Below are 22,141 nucleotides of genomic sequence, written 5' to 3'. Positions count from 1 at the left end.
CAGGGAGGAGGCAATGGCTAGAATTAGCCACTTCCTCTCCTGATGGGACCCCCATGGGGTGGAGGTGGGGAGCCACCTGCTGCTCTGCCTGCCCTGTAGTCCTAGTGAGGCCAGTATATAGGGGGAGGGGCATTGTTCTTTTTCACAGAGGCGAACACTTTCTAATACCAAGTATAGAAGATGGAGTTTAATATTTCAAGAGGGCAGGGAGGGCTCCTAAGAAATGTTTCAGCTGGAAGACACCTGACTGCCCCAATGACCCTTGAAATAGATGTGCCCTGCCCCCTGCACCTTTCTCGGGGATCCCACATGAACCATTCTCTTCTGGCAATCTGGATTCTTCCTCAAATCCTGGAGCCCAAACCCAAGCCCAACACCACCCACCTCCATGCGCAAGCCGTCTGTAGCCCCCCCACCCGCCCAGCAAAAGGGAAAATTATATAAATAAATAAATAAATGTAGCCGGTAGGGGATGCATCGCAGCTCACTTGGCATCAGGACACTGCCTCGGTTTCACTCAGGCCTGCCTCCTCTCTCACTCTTCCCTGTACCGCAGGGAGACACAGCTGGCCTTCCCCGTCACCTGCTACCCGCAACACCAGGCGGACTACAAGTCCCATGATGCCGCGGGGCCCAGCGCCAACAAGCTCGGCCCCGGGCTCCCGCCTCCCCGTCCTCCCTCCAGGGCCTCTCCACCTCCCTGGCCCGCCGCTGGGGCTGAGCGCCGGGCTATGCGGCTGCGGAGAGCCGGGGCTGCGGGCGCGCGTCCCGGCGGCGGCGTCCCCGGGGCCGGCGCCCCGTGCGCCCCCGCGCCCGCTGCGGGAGCCCGCGCCCTCTGCCGCGCGGCGTCTTTGTGCGCGGGGGTGTGGGAGGCGAGGCGCGAGCCCGCGCCGCGCCGCGAGCGCCCGCTCCCTCTCCGGGCGGGGGGGCCCTCTCCGCGCCGCCTCGCGAGGACGCCCGCCGCCCGCACCGCGCCGGGCGCGCCGCCCCCGCCCGCCCGCCGGCGCCGCTCGCACATGCCCGAGCCGCAGCCCTGCGAGCAGGCAGCGCCGGCCCCCCGCCCCGCGGCCCCGCGCCCCGGCTCCGGCGCCCTCCCTCCTCCCGGGCCGGGCGCCGCGGCCCCGGCATGAGGAGCGGGCGATGATCCCCGCCAACGCCTCCGCCAGGAAGGGGCCCGAGGGCAAGTACCCGCTGCACTACCTCGTGTGGCACAACCGCCACCGCGAGCTGGAGAAGGCGGTGCGTGCCGGCCAGGTAAGAGCGCCGTCGGGGCGCCGCGGGGACCCAGCCCCCCGGCACGCCCGCCCGCCCGCCCGACGTGGGGAGGGGGCGCGGCGCGGGCTGTCCCGCCTGGGCGGCGAGTTTGCGGCGCTTCTTTGTTCGCAGCCGCGGCTTTTGTGCTTGTTGACCGAGAGGGCGATGGGAGCGGCTCCCGCCCGCTGCCCTGCGGCCCCGGACGGGCGGCCCGCACGTGTTTCAGACCCTCCCAGATTGGGGTAGGGGACCCGCTGCCCCTTCGCCGCCGGCGTGGGGAGGGGCTGCCGGGTCCATGTGAGTGTCCACCCCTCTCAGGCGAGCAGGGACACCTCCCACGTGAGTGTGCGGGGGTGGTAAAGGCCTGGGTGGAGGGGGGGGCACAGGTCAGCGATCAGGAATTAGGCCGTGTGACACTCCCAGGCAGCCAGCACCTTTTAGTGTGGAGCTAAATCTCGGGTTCCTGGAGATTGGCTAGACGAGCCTCTGGGTCCTTCCCACCGCAGCCGCAGCTGCTGGGGATTCGGAGCAACGAAAGACCCCTCTGGGGTGAGGCTCTGAAGGGCCTTGTCCAGGTGCTGAAAGGCGCTCTCCTCCCCTCTGGTGCTGGGCCTGCCTTCTAGACAGACAGCAGGCAGCTGGAGACCGCTAGCACAGGACTTGAGGTTCTGCAAACAGTTCCTCTGGTTCCTGGTTCCTGCTAGTCCGTGAGAATGTAGTGGCAGAGCCACTCGGGGCTGGGCAGTGGTCTCCCAGAAGACAGCAGAGATGGGGTTTCCTGACCACTCTTTAGGGCCAAGGCAGGCACAGTTCCCTGATAGCCATCAGCTCTGTCCTTGGCACTCAGCAGGCAAGCCCCTGTGGTTTTTGGGCAGCTCACCAACAACGGCGAGGTCAAGGCGTCGCCTGCCCTGGGTTGCCTCAGTTGGAGCCTCCAGACTTGGCCCTGTTGGGAGTGGTTAGCCTCGGGGTTGTCCTTGTGAATATGCCTTCTCAGGGCTGCTTCCCGAGTCACAGGGAGATAGATAATGGAGGAGCTGTCCACTTCCCAAGGGAGGGATGGGGCGCGGAGGGCAGGACACCACCAGACTCTGAGCGGAATGAGGGTCAGGGCATGTCTGGGAGGGTCATCACTAGAGCTTTCAGACCTTAGCAGTCCAGTCAAAGTTGGGGTGACTTGAACCTCCAAGCCTCTGGGCTGGCTGGTCGGGGGAAGTCCACTCTCTTCTACCTCTGCTCACACAAGGGCTCCCCACTCCACATGTCTGTTTATCCATCATCAAAGGAAGTGGTTGATAGCCTTGGGGCTTGGTAAAGGGTAGGAGATCCCGTGGAGACAAAGGTGCACAAGCAAAGCCCAGGCCCTGCATTCAGGAACCCCTGCCTGCTCTTGGGGGTGAACAGAGTCACCGTGTGAAATCCAGGGGGTTCTCTTCTGGCCTCTTCTCTGCTTTCCTCCCCTGAGGGACACTCCTTAGTAGAGGTTACAGCTGGAGGGAGGAACTTCCCAGGGGTCCAATGTTTATGAAACAGAAAGCTAAAGGCTAGATCCCCAGATTGCCTCAATCCTGTCTTCTTGTCTCAGAGGTGGGTGGACCTTTTCCTACTGAGACTAATAACCCACTACCATTGAGTCCAGTCCATTGCAACTCATAGGGACCCTGGATAAGACTTCCAAGAGTGCACATCTTTATGTGAGCAGAAACCTTCTCTTTTTCCAATGGAGTGACTGGTGGGTTTGAACCACTGACCTTGAAGTTAGCAGCCCAGTGCCTCACCCAGTGCTACCAGTGCAATGGCTAGAGGGAGGCAAACGCTCTGAACAGAGGACTCACACCCAGACCTCTCTGGCAGCTGGGCCTGAGGTCAGCAGCCACCTTGTTGGGGTGAGGCTGGGGTGGAAAGCTCTGGAGCTGCTGTCGGAGGGACAACAGAGTGTACCTCTTCACCTCTCTCAGACTGACATATAAACCGGGTGCCCATTTTACCTCCCTGACCCATCCCCTCCCTTTGCCCTGGTGAGTTAGTATCTCCCTGTAATGGACACCACCCCTGCTGGAACCAGGTCAGGGAGAATATAGGGCAACGTTGAGATCAACCCTTGCCCAGCCCTAAAAACAGTCGGGTCACTCTCTCCTTCCCCCTGGGGAAGCCAAGAAGGGCAGTCTGCATGGGAAAGACCCCTGCCTGTACCCCAACTTTAGGACAGACCCCAAGGGACATTTGTATCCACATGGTGTTCCCTGCAGGGGGTGGGCCTGGGGCAGCTGCCTAACATGGTCATGGACAGAGGTCCCTGAACTTCGTGGTCTGGCACAGCATCCCTGAAACCAGCCAGGTTTCCCTCAAGCCCTTAGCAGCTGGGGTTCTCTAGTCTCCACTTGGCATAGCTGCCTCCTCTTCACTCCAAGAAAGCCCAGCCGAGGCCCTCCTGTGGGCAGCCTTGGCAGCAGCAGACAAAGATAAGGACCGTGTGGACGGCTGCAGAGCAGGGTAATGGGTTTTGCTGTGTTAGCTATTTGGGGGGGCTGGAAGCCAGGAGTAGTGGGCAGATGGTTGGCGGGGTTTGTTGGGTGGAGGGCAGAGTTGTTGGGGGTCTTGCTTCGCTGCACACACTCAAACCTGTGCCGAGTTGACAGGGAGCAGAAAGTGGGAGGCCAGTTCATCCTTGCCTGGTACGACCCTGAGGGTGGCACAGCCAGCTGGACATGGCCCTGCTTCTGAAGTCACGAGTCTCTGATGCTCCCTGGGGGGTGGGGTTTGACTGTGTCGGAATCTTCCTGTGGGTGGGCACATGTGTTGGGAGTGGGAGTCTTCCTGGCAACAGGAAGTCTGGAAGGGCCAGCAAAGGGGCATCTCTTTCTTCCTGGGGCTCCCTCCCCCTGCACCCCATCCCTTTCTTTCCCCTCCTCTTCTGCTTTCCCAAGCTCATCCTTCTGGCCTAAAAGCCATCAGGGTTGAGTGATGGGGTGATTGGCCTAATGGACCCATGGACCCCCAGATGCCCCTGGCCCACCAGGGTACCTCCAGGACCTTGAGGAGAACACGTGACTCAAAGTGGACAACTCTGGGTGCTGGGTGGGACCATAGTTGGTAAGCTGGAACACTCAGGAGAGAACCACAAACCCCAGAAACCAAAAACTCATTTTTTTTCCTGTGATGAGGGGGTGGGGGTTCACAGGGCAGGGCAAAGGGGTGTAAGGAATCAGCAGGTACTTCCCTGACAACCCCCGCATGGTCTTTCATTCCCTATGAGAGGGTGCACCCTCAAACTTCAGTAGCTCAGGCACACCTGGTCCTGCACCCCTTATTGGGCTCCTGCCCCAGGATTATGGGCCCCTCACCTCTGTCCTCATCACCCATATTTAGTCTACACATTTGGGGTATCCTTTTAGGATTTCCCATGACAAAAGGACTCTGCTTATGCCAAACCTCTTCGACAACTACCCTGCCAGTGCACGTGAGTGTGAGGGTGTTCGTGTGCAAAGATGCCAACAGTGGGCATGTGTGTTACACCAAGGAGATGCTGGTGGAGCCAGAGGCAGGTGGGCATGTGCTTTTTTACCTGGAGGGGCACACAGCCACTGTGTCTGTGGGTGGAAGTGCTCATAGGTGTGTGGGTGTATTCTTAGGGGGCTTGGGCGGAGGCAGGGAGAGACCCCAGCTGTGGGCTTTCCCTGTGGTCTGCTGGCGCATGGGGCCACCCTTCTCTTCACTCATGCTGCGCTGGCTTGGGGAGGGAGGAGGGCAGAGTGTGGGGTTTCACCAGCAACCTTTTCTTTCCTGCAATTAAATAGCTGTAAACCTGCACAGCTCTGGGTAATGAATTCTCCCACCTGGGCCCAGGGCAAGGCGCCACCGAGCCGCAGGCCCTGCGCAGGGCGGTGGCAGCTGCTGGGGGCGGGATTTGTTGGAAGTTTTTTTGTTTTGTTTTAATGTAGGGCTTCTTTGGCTGGGTAGCAAGCTCTGGTGGTACAGCGGATCAGGTTCTTAGATGCTCCACTGCAAGAGACAGAAAGGGCGGCTCACGTCAGTGAAGATGCACAGCTCAGAAACCCCGTGAAGCTATTCTGTGAGGGAACTTCAAAAAGGTCGTGGGAAAACTCTATCATCTTCTAAGTTGATGAACATCTTGAAGCCTTTGTGATGCTCTTTCAGACTCTGTCCCACAGGCTCACTGTGAATCAGAGTGCAGTGGGTCTGGTCTGGTTAGATTTCTGGTGGGGTGTATTGGGGTCCACACTAGGTCTGTAAAACAGCAGAGCCAGGGCTCTGGGACTGTTGAGGTGAGCTCCTGAGTAGGGTGTGTGTGTGTGTGTGTGTGTGTGTGTGTGTGTGTGTGTGTGTGTGTGTAAGTACCTGGAACAAGGACACCGGAGGGGGAGGGACAGGCAGCTCCTGGAGCCCTGGGGCCAAGCAGGGTGTCCTGCCAGCTCCCTGGGGCCTTGTTAGCATCCAGAGCAGCATCTGGGGCAGGGCAGGTGGGCCTCTCAGCTGGCTCTGCTGTGTCTCCCGTGGCCCTGCAGGAAGGCCTCTTCCCCAGCCAGCTCAGGCTCTGTGGTCTTCTGCTGTTCTGAGCCCAGAGCTCACGACGGTACCCAGGTTGCGGGCCAAGGGGCACCTGCCAAGTATGGTAGACAAATGGTTCATGGAGAGCTGGTGTGGAGGGGCATCAGGTGTTCATGTCATCTCTATAAGCCACAGCCTCTCAGGCCCAGGAGGATCAGGGCCACTTTCCTTTTGAGCTCCCTAGTATATTTAAAAATTCAGAAATGCCAACTCAGGGCTACAGAAATTATATAAGTCATTTACAGTGTTTTGTTGACAAAGGAGTTCATAAGCAGACCTTAAAATAATTAACTATTGCTAGAAGTATTTATAATGAAAAGCAGTATCTCTCCCACTACCTCTGTCCCCTCCCCCTCTCCTTCCCAGAGGGGACCGCGATTCCTTGCGCATTGACGTCCACGATGATAACTGAGGTCCTTGGTTTATCAGGTTTACACTTCATTGCTTCCACTTCTCCATGTCCTTTTGATGGAGTCATTCATTCCTTCAGCCCCTGACTGGCACAACCATGTAAGCACTGGGCTACTAGCTGCCAAGCTCGGCAGTTTCTGTCTACCCGAAGGTGCCTCCACAGAAAGGCCTGGTGATCTCCTCTGAGAGACCCAGTCCTCCACAGCCTTCTGGGGCCCAGGTGTACTTTGACACACAGGGGTCTCCGTGAGTCCCAGAAGTGGCTTGCTTGCAACTGGTTTAGGTATTTATGTATAAGTATTTACTGACCATCAGTGATAAGCCAGGTACTACTAGTCTAAGGGCTGGGATGTAGCAGGGAATGAACCAGTGAGGGGCCCTGCTTTCGTGGAGCTCACAGTCTAGATAGGGGAAGACGGCGAAGAAATCCAGTGGTCTTATGTGCGTGGAAATGAGAGCAGAGTGAGGGGCAGTCACTAGAGAACAGCTGTCATTTAAGATGGAGTCGCCTGGGCAGGCCTTTCAAAGGAGGTGACATCTGAGCAGGGAGCTGAATGAAGAGGGACGAGAGCCTTGTGGCTATCTGGGGCAGCGAGGAGGACATTCCAGGGAGGCCTGGGGGGCTGCGGTGGAGTTTTACAGGAGGGAGACGGTCAAGGAGCTTTCCAGTGCTCTGCGTCAGGTTTTCCGTGGCTAATGCCTCTAAGGTAGGCAGCCTATTCCTTCTTTGTAGTCTGTTTTCCGTCTGGAAGCTCCACTTTGGGTGACCCTGCTGGCCCTGGAAATATCAGTGACAGGGCTTTCAGAGAAAAGATGGAAGTTGTCCAGGAGCTCATCTTTCTTGGATCCACAACCACAGCTCATGGAAGCAGCAGTCAGGTGGTCCAAGGATGCATAGTAAATTTGGGCTGCAGGAGACCTTTTTCAAGTGCTGACAAGCAAGGATGAAGATGGTGCCGTAGCATTGTCTGTCGCCTCATTTGCATGTGAAAGTCGGACATTAAATGAGGGACGCTGAAGGAAAACCAGTGCATCTGAACATGGTGCTAGTGATAAGTAGCTACAGGACCATGGACTGCACAAAGAACAGCACAGGTTGTGTTGGAAGGTGAGCCTGGGCGTTCCTTAGAGGCAAGTATGATGACACTTTGCCTCATAGAGTTTGCACTTGTCCGGAGAGACCAGGCCCTGGAGAAGGGTGTCATGCTTGGGAAAGTGGAGGGACAGCGAATAGGAGGAAAGCCCTGCACGAGATGCTGGACAGAGTGAACAATTGGAAGGATGTCGCAGGATGGGTGGTGCTCCGTTCCCTTGCATGCAGGGTTTCTATGAGTTGAACTTCCCCAGTGGCATCTAACAACCGCCACCACCAAAAGCCAAAACACCGAGTCCAGAGCGATGTACTGGTCCCTTGGATTCTAGTGCACACGGTAGGGGGAAGTCAGGTTAGTGGAAGACTCAGTGCTAACGGATACCAGAACCTGAAGAGCATTCCTCAGATCGCTCTCATGGTGTGGCCATGAGGCGTGGAGAGCCGACTAAAGACAACAGTGAGCGGTGAGGGGCCACTAGGCCGCCAGAGGAGAGGGGGGCGGCCAAGACCAGCATGAAGGTGAGAGAAACCCATTGCATTCTGGATATATGGTGTGCACAGGTGTGTGCAACGTTCTGTGTGTGCGTGCTTATATGCCTGAGTGGAGGCAGGGAGGCTTCTGCTCAGGGAACCTACCGGTAAGCTCCAGAGACCCCAGCTTTTGGTTCCACCTGGGGCCTGCTTCCATGCTTGTTGACTCTTTCCACTCTGGGTTTGGTGGGGAGGACAAGAGAAAGAGGCACAGTGCCAAAGGTTGGGGGTGGTGGTGGTGTTTTAACTTACAAATGGAGTGAATATAGGGGTACTGTCTTCTCTGATGGGAGACTAGGGCAGGAAGGGCTCAAGTGAAGAACGCAAAGGAAAGGTGAGCCAGGAGCGGAAGGGGAAGGTGCGGGGAGAAAGAGGTAAGCAATCACAAGGAGCTACATATAACCCCCTTCCTGGGGGGCAGACAGCAGAAAAATGGGTGAAGGGAGACACTTCTCAGTGTAAGACATGAAAAAATAGCAATTTATAAATTATCAAGGGTTTGTGAAGGAGGGAGGGTGAGAAAGGAAGGGGGGGAAATGAGGAGCCAATACCAAGGCCTCAAGTATAAAGAAAATGTTTTGGAAATGATGAAGACAACAAATATATAAATGTGCTTAGCACAACGGATGCATGTATGTATTGTGGTAAGAGCTGTATGAGCCCCCAATAAAATCGTTATAAAAAAAGAAGAAGAAACGGGTGAAAGTTGCTTGGTGACATGAACTCAAGTTCATGAACTCCTGAAGCCAAGGCAGGTTTCCTCCATTCCCTGCAGTGATTGGGTTTTTCTCCTCTTTGTGTGTTGCCTCTCCTTCTGGTAGGAGGCTTTGCTGACATGTGTAGCCACTGTTGTCTCGGGGTGCATATGGAACAAGGAGGGTGGGGCTTCCCGACACGTGGGGTCTACCACAGTGATTGCATATCAAGCGGGCCTGTTCCCTGTAGTGCCCTACCAAGTCTGCATCCAGAGACAGGTGGCACCTCTAGTTTCTCATACCTTCTGCCCAAGTGTAAGGTGGGGTATTGCTGTGTGCAGTCTGGGAGCTGAGCAGGGGGAAGGAAGTAGTGTTTCACTCCTATTATATCACCATCCACTCAAGTCCCCTGTTTTCAGCCCCTGACCTCTGGCCAATATCTCTGAGGCCGGTGTATCTAAGGCTCAATTTCTACAGACTAACTCCTAGTGCCCTGTGGTGGGGGAAGGGTTGATCTCCCAGGTTTATAAGAAAGAAGGAGACCAGGAGGAGTCTGACTTTTAATAGCTCCTGTGCCTCACCCTTGTCTCTTTCATTCCCACTGCCTACATACCCGAACTTTCCAAATTACTGGAAGTGGGGGAGGTGGAATGTGTGTGATCTTACAACTCTTGGGGGTTCTTCTCTGTGTTTACTTAGGTTCTAGATTCCTCTAGTCCCCCAAGTCAGTTCTGATGCCCCCAGCCACTTTCCATGTTCTAAAAATGTACTGACATCAGTTCCTCCAGATTCTGGTGGGCTGTAACTATTGTGCTGATACTTTTAGAGTTGCCCACAAGTTTACCATTTCCGGCACTCTTCATTCTTTTATGTATCTCTGGGTTTCCATCTGGTATCATTTTCTTTCCACCTGAGAAGCTTCCTTTAACATTTCTTTATTAATTTATTCCCAAGTTTAAAACAGTCTGTTCTCTTGCAGTCTACTTGACTTCCTCTCCATTCAGATGCTTGTATCTTCACTCTTCCCTCTGTTTGCTTTTTCACTGTGGATGGAAAGCTCTGGCTCCCTGCTCTCAGTCTAGTCAGCTTGCTTTCCTTTGTTTACTCTGCTGGATTGACTTTTGAGTGGTGTTGTCTTATGTATTGACCTCAAGTTGATGTCTAGTGTTGATTCTTTGTCCAAGTAACTCCCCCTTAGTGTTTTGTTTGTTTTCATTTCTAAGTAATACAAACTTACTGAGACTTCCTGGGATAGTGGTTCTTTCGCCCCCACCTCCAGGGAGTCACTAAGAAATCACAAACGGTTCCAAAGCCCCTGCACAAAAGGGGGGAGAGAACAGCCATCTCTGTGAAAAGGGGCCCGTCTTTCATTAATGCATAAAGGGTTGGGAGGAGAGGTGCAGAGGGGACCTCCTTGATACTGGGGTGGGCTAGAGGTGTCCCGGACCCCTAGATGCCTCCTGGAAAACCAGAAGGGAAGAGCATTCCCTTCCTCTTCTGGGTGAAGCTCTTGGACACTAGGCTCATTGCTTAGCTTCTACGAGGCTGTTACTTCCTTGGGTTCCCCTTAGTATTTTTTTTTTTTAGATTGGCCTTGTGTTGACAGATTGTTTTCATTTATACTTATGTGGAAATGCCCTTATTTCTCCCTCATATTTTGCTGGGCAGTTGTGCTGGATATAAGATTATTGGTTGGCAGTTTTTCCCCTTTGCGAGTTATATATGTCATTCCATGATTTTGATTTCTGTTGAAAAATCCAGGCTTAGTCTTATTGGTTCCCTTTATACAAAACTTTTTGTTTTTCCTAAGCTACTCTCAATTTGTTTTCATTGTCTTTGATTTTGGAAAGTTTGATCCTGGTATATTGTGATGATTTTCTCTTGAGGTCTATCCCGTTAGAGGCTCCCAGGTTCTTGCATGGTGATTTTTTCCTTTTCCATGATGCTAAGGAAGTGGTTTTCCCCCAGGGGATCCTGGGCTTTTCTCTCTCTGTGCTTTTGTTTGTTTCATCCTGTACTGGAATTCCTATCCTGTATTTATTGTTTCTCTTGATAGTGTCCCACATAATTTGGGGGCTTTCTTTGTCTTTAAATTTTTCTTATGGATCATTCTTCTTGTAGTTTAATATTGAGAGACTTGTCTTCAAGTCACTAACACAGCCTTCTGTTGCATTAGTTACTGCTTTGTTCTTCCCATATCTTTGAAAACCTTTTAGCATTTCTAGGAGGGTTTTATATTTAACTCCAACAATAATAGTTATTGTGAGCCTTTAACGCTCTGTGCACACTTTGTCCCTTGACTCTCTTGGCAATTAAATTTTTTTTATTAAAAGATCGTTTTACTGGGGCCTCTTACAACTCTTCTAACAATCTATACATCAGTTGTATCAAGCATATTTGTACATACAGTTTATCATCTGGATTTCTGTGTGCTGTTTTTATATGGCTTCCAATTTTTCATTTGTTTTGCCTGATTGTCCTTGTAGTATTTACCTGAGTTGTGTACGGTTTTTAGTTCCCTCCCCCTTCCCTGTAGCTCTCTTTTTCCCATCTGTTGAATGTACTCCAGGTACATTCTTCTGAATTCTTGTTCTGGTAGGTTCAATGCTTTCTCTTTCTCAGGGAAGTCTGTTGGCTCTGTATTGTAGTCACTTGTTTGCACCACTCTGTCTTCTTTGTATGCACTATTAAGTGTCTGTTGTCTCCTGACTTCATCGTTGTGTTTCCTAATTTGTGTTTATTTCTTGGCTAGGTGGTACTGGAGTGGGTGGTAGTTTCCCCCCCACTAGATGTAGTTGTTGGAGGTGCAAGAGTTGCTAGGTCATGTGGGGACAGTTGTCTCCACCAGTGGAAACAAAAGATTAAAAAAAATCTAATCATCAGTCACAACACAAAAGTAAAGCTAGAAGTGGACAAAAAACAAAAAGGAAACAATTTTTTTTTAAAAAGACGGAAACTAAGCCCTACCCCCTTAACATTTTTTTCACTTCTAGCCAGAGCCGAGAGCTGCTTTCCCTTCTTCCGCTTGCACAGGCTGCGCTGTGGCCCCTCGTGGAGACCAACTGGGGAGTATGTGGCCTGAGCCCCTCCAGCACTGCTTCTCCAGACTCTCCCCTCAGCCAAGGAGCGCCGCGGGGAAGAGCCACCCTTCTCACATAGCTGCGCAGATTCAGAAAAGATGGGGAAAATGATTTCTTTTTTTAAGCCCCACACCTGCTCTGTTAGCCCCAGGCTATTGGCAATAATCTCACATAGCAGAAGTGAGGAGGCCACCCAGCTAGCTCGTTCTACTGGTTTAATGGAGAAAAAGAAAAATGCTCCAAGCCATCTCAGGAAGGCCCAGTCCACCAGCGAATGTGTGACCTATGACCTCTCTGAGGACCGGGAAGCTCTGGTGAACTGGGGATGATTCAGTCCCCACTCCACTGCCCTGGAGTGACCCATGTGCCTCTCTTTCTGCCCACATACACAGCCCCCTGATGGGGGGATTCCAGCAATGCTTGTTTTCTGAGTGTATGGGTTCGGTTAACTTAGCTTTTATCTTTTTCTCCAGAAATTCATGGTCCCAGATATTCCCCGCACGCCATCCTGATTTTTCTCTGTCCTTGCTGTAGAGGATTTCTTTAGTGTATCCCTCTAGGCAGCTGTCTCTAACTGAACCCCTTGACATTTCTTACATACTTTCTGGATACAAATTATCTTAGCTTTCATTGATTTGAGAGGGTCTTTATTTAAACTTTTTAAAGTATATTTTTGTTGGATATAGAATTCTAGTTTGATTGTGTGTGTGTGTGTGTGTGTGTGTGTTTTATTGCACTTTAAAGATGCAACTCCACTGGCTTCTGGCTTGCATAGTTTATGATGGGAAGTCTGTAGTGTCCTATCTGTATCCACATGTGAACTTCTATGATGTTGTTGTTACTGCTGTTAGGTTGGTTCTGACTCATAGTGATCCTATGTACAATTGGTCCTGCACCATCTTCACAATTGTCTTTTTCTTAACACTTTTGTAGACATATAGTTCACATATCATTACAATTCACTGGTTTAAAAATATGAAGGAGAGTTGTGTATCCATTACCACAATCAATTTTAGAACATTTTGTATATTCTTGTATCCATTATTACTAGCTCCTCATTTCCTTCCAATCTTCCCTGTCACAACCCTAAAAAACTACTTATCTAGTTGTTGTCTCTAAAGATTTACTTCTCCGGAGTTTTATTTAACAAAAGTCACTCCAAAACCAAAATAATTCCCAATATAATAGAACAAAGCACAGAAAAAAATCTCAATCCAAAAGACAACAGAAAGCAATAAAAACTAAAACAAATTAAAAATGGGTCAAAGCCGGAAACAAATATACGCTGTTAAGTTTTAACCTTACTCTATCTACAGTCATTTACTTTCCAATTTACTCTGTCTGAGGATAAGACCGTTTACATTGTTGGTCAGCAGACTCAGGGAGTTCAATGGAGGGGGCTCCCTAAATGGATTTTGGGCTTTCAATACCATCCAGAACCTTCTGCAAACTAGGTGCTCAGAATTTGGGCTCTAACGCGGCCTTCCCTCTGATCTTGGATTTGATTGTTAATAATTCTTTGATCACATTGGCGGGTTTGCTTCTTCTTTGCGAACTTAGCGTTTTCTCTGGAGATGGTTTGACCTCACAGAACTAAGCGACTCCTTCTGTGGTCTCTGTTGAATACCCTGTACGATCAGCAAGCACTCTGTGATTGGGACCCAAATGCTTCCCTGCTTGGGGCGATGCTGGGAATTGACCAGCCTAGAATTTGTTTTTGCATAGTTTTGTGGCACTTCACCTTGCACGTGGACCCCTGTCAGCATTTTACAGCTCTTTTTGCCATGGCTCACTTCTTTTTTTTTTTTTAGTTCAAGGATCGTTTGCTGGCCCTTAGGAGTGTTTTCCAGTCCAGTCTGTTGGGGCACCACGCCCTGGCCCCAGAGTCCACTTTCAGCATTCCCTGGGGACCTTGCCACTCCATTCCCTTGCTGTTCCGCTGCACTCCCCCAGTGATTTGCCTCGGTGTGGTGGGATCAGGTCAGGTGCAGTTCCCACACGGTGTCTCCGGTGCTGCCCCCTGTATTGCCCTTGGTCACTGAGGGGCATCATGTCTCATAGTGGGGATGGCTCACTTCTTTCTGGAACTTTTCTGTGCAACTTTTAGCTACCTGAACTTCCTTGCGTTCCTGTCTCTGTGTCCTCACCATGCTTTGCTGAGGATCCTCTCCCTGCAGTGGAGTCTGGAATGTTCCTACGGCTGAAAACCAGAGAAATTATAAAGCTCATCCTGTTTGTTTCCCTTCTCTCAGGAATCATAGGCCTGCACTGCCTGTTGCCCAATATCTGAAAATAACGATGTATTTTGAAATACTGTTTTTCTTGTTTATGGTGGGAGGATAATTTTAGCTGCTTTGTACCAATAGGAGGTGAACCTCTTTCATTGACATTTTAATAGGGTTTTGGAAAGGATAAGAGCAGTTAAACGCATATGTTCATTTAGATTTAACTAGATGTCTTAGATGCCTGAGATGTATTTAACAAGCACATATGCCTTTAGTATGCAAAAAGGCCTCAAGAGCTAATGATGCTGCAATGATAAAATAATGATACAAATTAATAAAAATGTTAATGTGTAATATCCCATGAGTATGGATTTGAAGTTGTACCATGAATATGGTCTTTCCGTCCTAACAGTGTATTTCTACAACTCTTTGCTATAGTCCAGGCATACTGTCATGATCTCAGTGTGTGATCCTTCTAAGTGTGTGCCATGGGAATCCCTGGGGAGACTGCCTCAGGGACCCTCCTTGGCCAGGAGCCTCTCTGGACTACTCTCTCGTCCTAGACTAACTCTTCGGCAGGAAGCCCACTTAGAAATCCAGTCATGGACCTAGAGGGATAGAGGAGCGGGCTCGGCCCTCCGTCTAGAGTTATTTTCTGCCCTGCCCTCCAACCTTCCCACTCCCCTGCCCCGCTCATCAGACCTGACTTCCACTGTCCTGTGTGCCGGTGTGGTAGTGAGGACTTGGTGGGCTCCAGGGGCTGGCTCAGAGGTGAGGAGGGCTATCTCTCCAACTCCTTACCCAGGTGGACATCGAGCAGCTGGATCCCCGTGGTCGGACACCTCTGCACCTGGCCACCACCCTGGGCCACCTTGAGTGTGCCCGTGTGCTCCTGGCACACGGTGCAGATGTGGGCAGGGAGAATCGCAGCGGCTGGACAGGTAGGCACCCTTGATTTCCCCAAGCCCCACAGCCAGGCCCTCCAGCAGGTGCTTGCTCCCCTGGCCCCCCTGTAGCTGAAAGGAGCCGGAAGCAGGCTCCAGCCCTATGATATTGCCTCCCGCCCCCTAGTGCTTCAGGAGGCTGTGAGTACCCGGGACTTAGCGCTGGTGCAGCTGGTGCTGCGATACCGGGACTACCAGCGTGTGGTAAAGCGGCTGGCAGGCATCCCCGTGCTCCTGGAGAAACTGTGCAAGGTGAGCTCCGCCTCTCCACTTCCCCATCTTTGCCTTTAACCCCCACCTCCAGCACAAGTCAACGCACTCTCTTTCTCCTCTAGGCCCAGGACTTCTACGTGGAGATGAAATGGGAGTTCACTAGCTGGGGTAAGGGGCTGAAGGGCCCTCTCTGGGCGCTTTCCCACCTCGGCTTCTGCCCTCCCCGTTGCTGTGCTTGGAGCATTCTCCTAGCGCTGCATGTGGCTCCTTCTCCCACTTTGGCCCTTAGCTCCTGGGCCACCCACTCAGCTAAGCCTCTCCAGACTGTCCATTCCGTTGTTTGCCTTCTTCTGCGCCGGCTGCCTTCTTTCTTTGTGTGTGAACTGTCACCCCTTGCTACATCCAGATAAGCTCTAAGAGGGAAGAGGTTCTTGCTTGGTTCACTTTATTCCCAGTGACTGGCATAGGGCCTGGCACATCTGGGTGTTTCCTAAAGAGTGACAGGCAGAATGGACGAAAGGTTGAGTGAGTGGGTTAATAAATGGTGGCACTGGGCACTCGGTGGGGACTGAGGCCTCCCTGTCCCTGGGCTCAGCTCCCTCACAGAGGAGCAGGGGCGTTATTGGTGTGTATATGAGGGCTGGCTCGCCAACCAGTGTCTCCTCCTTCTCTGGCCCAAGCACTGACGCCCACACCTATGCCCTTAGCAGCCCAGGCTGAGTGGGCCGGGCAAATCAAAGCCACCTCTGACCTCCCCTTCCACCCAGTACCCCTGGTGTCCAAGATCTGCCCTAGTGACACCTACAAAGTGTGGAAGAGCGGGCAGAACCTGCGGGTAGACACCACACTCCTGGGCTTTGACCACATGACGTGGCAGCGAGGGAACCGCAGCTTCGTCTTCAGGGGCCAAGGTCAGCCAGGCAGCAGGGTGAGGGTGGGGGCGGGGCGATGGGAGAGAGCCACACAGCATCCCTGACCCCTGGTGCTGCCCTGTGGTTGGCAGACACAAGTGCCATTGTCATGGAGATTGACCACGACCGCAGAGTGGTGTACACAGAGACGCTGGCACTGGCCGGGCAGGACCGAGAGCTGCTGCTGGCTGCTGCCCAGCCCACGGAGGAGCAGGTGCTGAGCAGACTCACAGCGCCCGTGGTCACCACACAGCTGGACACCAAGAACATCTCCTTTGAAAGGTGAGTGGTCAGCTTGATCAACTTGGGGCCAGCCTGGCGGGGTGTCTGCCTCACCCCCTCACCCTGGCTGCTCTCTCCCCAGGAATAAGACCGGCATCCTGGGCTGGCGCAGTGAAAAGACGGAGATGGTGAATGGGTATGAAGCCAAGGTGAGACCCCAGCGCGCACGCACACACCCTGTGCTGCCAGGCCCAGGCACACTCTTGTCTGCAGCAAGGTGCATAGATGCTTCTCCAGCCAGGTGGGGCGGGGCGGGGCTGAGGCAGGGCGCAGGAGTCAGTTGAGAAGGATAGCCAGCAATGATGGGGCACTTCCTGTGTTCCTGTTCAAAGCACTGTTCTGACACTGTACACACATACACATACATCTATGTGCTCGTGCATGCGTCTACACCACAGTACCTACCTACCCCTCGAGCTCAGAATTCCCATTCCCGTCTGATGGATGTTTACTGAGTCTTTTCCGGGGCGTTGTAACTCCATGCAGCTGGGAATCTTGGCCCCATTCCCTAGTGAGGAACTCAAGGAGTTCAGTGAGTGGTACAAGGTTCCACAGAGAATGGCACAGCCGGGGGCACAAGGATTAAGGAAACCATGACTGCCAACCTGAGACCTCTGGGTCACTGAGCACACGGGGACGCTGGCACACCAATCACCAGTGTGCGGAGATCTGTGCGCATGGCCTGCCCCTTGCTCCTGTAGCGGTGCTGCCAGCACCAGAGCCCAGATCACCCCATCCTGTCCCTGTCCATTCTCTCATCTGCCTCTCCAGCTAGATTCTGAGCCTCAGGGGAGCAGAGATCGGGTCTAGTGTGTTCCCCATCATGTCCCTCCTACGCACCCCAATGCCTGACACACAAACCCAAACCCAGCCCACCCCAGTGCTATCAAGTCCATTCAGACTCGAGACCCTCTAGGCAGTAGAACTGCTTCCAAGGCTCCACAGGTCTCCAAGGCTGCAGCCTGTACAGAGCAGATTGCCACAGCTTTCGGCCGTGAAGTGCCTACCTTTCGGTTAGCAGCCAAACGCTAGCCACTGAACCACGAGGACTCCTGCCTGGCACAGGGAGGCTCCTCAGAAAGAAGTGGATGCATGAATGATTTCACATATCTATTTGCCCAAAGGCCTGGAGCCTGGATGAAGAGCCCCTCCAGGCTTCTTCCTTCTAGGACGTGGGAATGCCCTTGGAGCAGGGAATGAGGTGGCAGAGCTGACTCCAAGTCCCTTGTCCATCTGGCCCCCAGGTGTATGGGGCATCCAATGTGGAGCTCATCACCCGGACAAGGACAGAGCATCTTTCAGATCAGCACAAGGGCAAGGTCAAAGGTAAAGGGGCAGGGCCAGGTGTGGGGAGGTGTTACGGGGCTGAGGGACCAGCTTGGACCCCAGTACCTCCATTGGTAAACCCTCTGTCCTCCCAGCAAGAGTGATTTGACTCATCTGGCAAGCTCTAGTGATTGGCAGTGGCTGCTAGCTCTTGGGTACTGCTAAGAAGACACTTTAAGGCAGTATCTGGTCTCAATGGGAAAGAATTCTGCCATTGACTACTAATGTCTGCATGAGGTTTGGGAAAGGAGAGAAACGTCATGCATGCATTTATTGTCCATTTCAGTTCATAGCAGGAAGTCAGGGGACCCTGCCATTGATCCTCTGTGCCTGTTGACCCTATACCTGGCCTTTCTAGACCCCAGTTACTTACTCTGTCTGAAGTGGAAAGAAATAATTTTTTTACACACACACCCCCAAAAAAATACCTCACTTCCATCTGACTCATGGTGACCCTATTGGACCTGGTAGAACTTCCCCTATGGGTTTCTGAGACTGCAAGTATTTAGAGGAGTAGAAAGCCTTATCTTTCTCCTGAGGAGTGGCTGGTAGTTTCAAACTGCTGGCTTTGTAGTTAGCAAGCCAGCACATAACTAGGAGAACAAAATGTAGTCGTAAGTAAGGATGTGCCAGAAGGAAATTTTATATATATATATATAATCTGCAAAGGTGGGTTTTTCACCTGGGGGCACTTTGGGAAGACCCTTCTGGGCCCCAGGCCCACCATTCTTCTGCTGCGCTTGCAATGCCTCTGCCCCCTTGCTGCAAGAGGCCTCTCAAAACCAAAGCCCAAACTCACTGCCATCAGTGGATTCCAATTCACAGAGCTCCCATAGGGCAGAGTTTTACTGTCCCTGTCAGTTTCCAAGACTAAATCTTTCTGGAAATAGGAAGCCTCATCTTTCTCCTGCAGACAGCAGGTGGTTTTGAACAGCTGACGTTGGCAGTTAGCAGCCCAACGCGTAACCCACTCTGCCACCAGGGCTCCTCAGGAGTCCTCACTCACTGTCATCGAGTCAATGCTGACTCATAGTGACCCTCCGGATTTCTGGGACTATAACTGTTTACAGGAGTAGAAAGTTCATGCTCTCAAGGAGCTGCTGGTGGTTTTGAACTGTGGACCATGCTGATCGCAGCCCAACGCATCACCACTACACCACCAGAGCACCCCAGATGGAGGTGCCTGGGTCTGTGGTATGTGGGGGAGCAGCTTCCCCATGCCCAAGTCTCGGGTGCAGTCCTTTCCTTTGAGGTGCCCCAAGTGCATATGGGATTCTAGTGTCCTCTGAACGGCCCCCTTCTTATAGGTTGTAAGACACCTCTGCAGTCCTTCCTCGGAATTGCTGAGCAGCACGGGGCCCCTCAAAATGGGGTGAGTGTGGACCAGGGTGCCCCTGTGTGGAGGGGTATGGCTGTGGCTCAAGAGCAGGCTTGGGAGGCATCTGCCCTATGTGGCCCTCCTGCCCACAGTGCCCAAGGCAGGGGGGCAGGGGGAGAGACAGATCAGGGGCCCTGTGGTACGACATGGCTCACTGGGCATCAGAGACTGAAACGGGCTCCTGGGCCCTCCCATGTGGTACAGACCCTGGTCACTCAGACCCTGAGCCAAGCCAACCCCACTGCCATCACCGCAGAAGAATACTTCAACCCCAGCTTTGAGCTCGGAAGCCGTGACATGGGCCGCCCCATGGAACTGACCACGAAGACACAGAAGTGAGGCCCTGCCGGTGCTGGGGAATGGTGGGCAGGGCGGGGTCTCCTTGCGGTGCGGGAGGTCATGGCTTCCTACAATGCCCCTCACCCCTTGGGATTTGGGGGGGCAGGTTCAAGGCCAAGCTGTGGCTGTGTGAGGAGCACCCCCTGTCCCTGTGTGAGCAGGTGGCTCCCATCATTGACCTCATGGCCGTCAGCAATGCCCTTTTTGCCAAACTCCGGGACTTCATCACCCTACGCCTGCCTCCTGGCTTCCCGGTCAAGATTGGTGAGACTTGCCCACCCTAATCGCCCCTGGCCCCTGGTCGGGTGGGGAGGAGGTGTTTAGATGTGGTGGGTGGCTGAGGGGTAAGAGGGGCAGTGGCTCTCCATGGTTCCCTCGGCCCTAGAAATCCCCATCTTCCACATCCTCAACGCCCGCATCACATTTGGGAACCTCAATGGCTGTGATGAGCCGGTGCCCTCCGTGCGAGGCAGCCCGAGCAGCGAGACCCCTTCTCCGGGCAGCGACTCCTCTAGTGTCAGCAGCTCCAGTTCCACGAGTGAGACCCCGCCCTCCATACCCCACCCCCCCACCAAGCCTGTGCCCTGCCCCTTCTTGGGGGTGGAGTCGCGGTCAGTGGGAGCCTGTGGAGTGCCCCACCGCTGACCATGAGCCCTGCCCCGCACCCTCAGCCTCCAGCCGTGGCTGCGAGATCTCCCCAGCCTTGTTTGAGGCCCCTCGAGGCTACAGCGTGCTAGGCGGCCATCGGGAAGTGGTGGCCCGGGACGACGACGATGACTTATTGCAGTTCGCCATCCAGCAGAGCCTGCTTGAGGCAGGCAGCGAGTATGACCAGGTGGGTCCTCGAGGCTGCGCGGCCTGGGGCTGCGGCGCCACCACAGCTCACTGCCCTCGTCCACTCCCTTAGGTCACCATCTGGGAGGCCCTAACCAACAGCAAGCCGGGCACACACCCGATGTCCTACGATGGTCGGCGACAAGACAGGTCAGTGCCTGGCAGGCCAAAGGCAGAGTCAGCCAGTGCCTTTCTCCCCACATGCACACACAGCTCTCTCACCCACCGCCCTGTGCTCGCCCACACCCCATCAAACTTTTTACCATGGGCCCCGCTGCTATCAGATGGCTTCACCCAGGACTCTTTCCTGGCTCTCGGGCAGCGCCCTGCCGGTGGGAAGGGAACAGGGTCCAGGCCCCGCCGACTGTGGGATCTCATGCTCTCCGCGGCCATTGAGGGGGAGGACAAGTTTGATGGAAGTTGGGACCCACTGTCATGGGCAGACACCAGGGAAGTGACATGGCGTCTGGCGGAGGGAGGCCTGTTCAGCTCTGCTCCCGACTCCTCATGCTGCTGCTGGGTCCTGTCTACAGGAATCTGTGCCCCGCAGCCTTTGACGAACTTCTTGTTGCCAGGAGCGCCCCACCCACGCCGCAGCGCAAGCCCGGGCCTCCAGCGGCCCCCGCATCGGTCCCCAGCCCTCGTCCCAGTCCAGGCCCAGGTCGCCGCGTGTTCCAGAGCTACGACGAGCAACTGCGGCTGGCCATGGAGCTGTCTGCGCGGGAGCAGGAGGAGCGGCGGCGGCGCGCGCGCCTGGAGGAGGAGGAGCTGGAGCGCATCCTGCGGCTCTCACTCACGGAGCAGTAGCGCCCCTGCCCGCCCTTCAGCCACCCCACTAGGGACCCGCCAAGGCCCCCCGTGGAGAGACGGGTCAGCAAGGGCTCGGCGGGCGGAGCTGGAGACGAGTCACCGCCGAGGGGTGCCGCGGCGCACCTGGCATCAGACGTGGAGGGGTTCAGCACAGCGCAGGGCACCTTTCTGGGCCAGAGCCCTGGAGGCAGCTGGCACGCCAGGTCCCCTGCTTAGCTGTATCTGACCTCCCTCCTCCCCTGGGCACAGACTGATCTGAGGACGCAGCCTGCCATTCCTGAGGGGGAGTGGACCCTCAGGGGAGCAGAGCCCCCCAGCCCTTCTCCTTCCGGCTGGCCTTCCATTCTGCTCACTGATCCCTCTCTGGAACACTGCCCCTGAAGCCTTTGCATCCCCGCTCTTCACCCCTGGGGGGCAGCTGAGCTCCCCAATCCGTGCTGTGTCGCTGCTCTGTCCCAGGCACAAACCAGCACGCCCAGGGTCCAGCCCCTCCCCACCCCGGCATTTCAGCGTCAAGTGCACTTAGCGGGGTGCCCGGCTCCCCCACCCCCACCCCCTCCTGGGTCTCAGGGTGGTACCAGCCTTTACGTGGGTGGCCAGAAGTTGGAGACCCCATTCTTCAGGCACATTTTTGTGATCAGGGAGGGTGTCCAAGTGGCTTCCTGACCGTAAGACCTGGCTCCGTGAAGGTGTCTTTGGAAGCAGGGCATGTTGGACTGGGGCGCAGGCATAGACTGGACACGGGGTTCCTAGGGCCCTGGCACGACCACCATCCTCCCCTTCCCACCAGCTGCTGCTAGCCCTGTGTGGTTGTGCGCCCCACTTGCCTCACCCAGGGCTGACTCTAAACCCCGTTATCCAATGGTGCTACCCCCTGGCGGCTCTCCTCTGCCCCACCTCTCCCCAGAGAAGCACAGATCCCGCTAGGGGCACGGCACACCCTGCCCTGGTTCTCCGAGTGACCTTCTGGGTTCGGCCAGTGAGGCTCAGAAGGAACACAAAAAGGGGACAGAAAGAAATTTTAAAAAGCAACAAAGAGAAATTCCCCCTCACCCCCTTCCTTGATGCCAGGGGCACCAGACTTGATTCTGAGGCACAAATAAAAGAGGCTTCAAACCCACTGTGGTCCCTAATTGGCTTTACTGGGGACGAAGCCCTGCTCGCGACCTTCTTAACCTCTCCAGGGGGTGGGAGGGGGTAGATCTAGGGAAGAGGGTGCTTGGAGGGTCCCAAACCCAGAACTGCA

The 22,141-nt window shown here is 54.2% G+C and overlaps 1 protein-coding gene across 2 annotated transcripts; it reads left to right on the top strand.

Annotated features, from left to right (window-relative positions):
• The first annotated feature begins 1,023 nt into the window (after positions 1 to 1,023).
• Positions 1,024 to 22,008, top strand: ANKRD13B (ankyrin repeat domain 13B). Of its 2 annotated transcripts, none has more exons than XM_075561269.1 (15): positions 1,024 to 1,254; positions 14,664 to 14,799; positions 14,930 to 15,054; positions 15,138 to 15,183; positions 15,783 to 15,926; positions 16,019 to 16,208; positions 16,291 to 16,357; positions 17,453 to 17,534; positions 18,842 to 18,906; positions 19,117 to 19,247; positions 19,358 to 19,515; positions 19,637 to 19,789; positions 19,923 to 20,086; positions 20,159 to 20,235; positions 20,619 to 22,008. In XM_075561269.1, exons 1-15 carry the CDS (start codon positions 1,141 to 1,143, stop codon positions 20,890 to 20,892), a joined length of 1,926 nt encoding a protein of 641 aa, XP_075417384.1. In that variant the 5' UTR covers positions 1,024 to 1,140; the 3' UTR covers positions 20,893 to 22,008. The 2 variants fall into 2 exon arrangements, with proteins under 2 accessions (XP_075417384.1, XP_075417386.1); XM_075561271.1 differs by having other exon boundaries at positions 1,028 to 1,254; positions 20,661 to 22,008.
• The last annotated feature ends 133 nt before the right edge of the window (positions 22,009 to 22,141 follow it).

The sequence above is a fragment of the Tenrec ecaudatus genome, chromosome 10 (assembly GCF_050624435.1).
Source record: "Tenrec ecaudatus isolate mTenEca1 chromosome 10, mTenEca1.hap1, whole genome shotgun sequence".
Lineage (NCBI taxonomy): Eukaryota > Metazoa > Chordata > Mammalia > Afrosoricida > Tenrecidae > Tenrec > Tenrec ecaudatus.
This window is presented reverse-complemented; position numbering and strand designations above follow the sequence as displayed.

Excerpts from the sequence above, each read along its gene's own strand:
- ANKRD13B (XM_075561269.1), top strand. The coding sequence starts at position 1,141 with ATGATCCCCGCCAACGCCTCCGCCAGGAAGGGGCCCGAGGGCAAGTAC. Across the intron at positions 15,927-16,018 it reads CTTCGTCTTCAGGGGCCAAG|ACACAAGTGCCATTGTCATG; the intron begins GTCAGCCAGGCA and ends TGTGGTTGGCAG. Across the intron at positions 16,209-16,290 it reads AAGAACATCTCCTTTGAAAG|GAATAAGACCGGCATCCTGG; the intron begins GTGAGTGGTCAG and ends CTCTCTCCCCAG.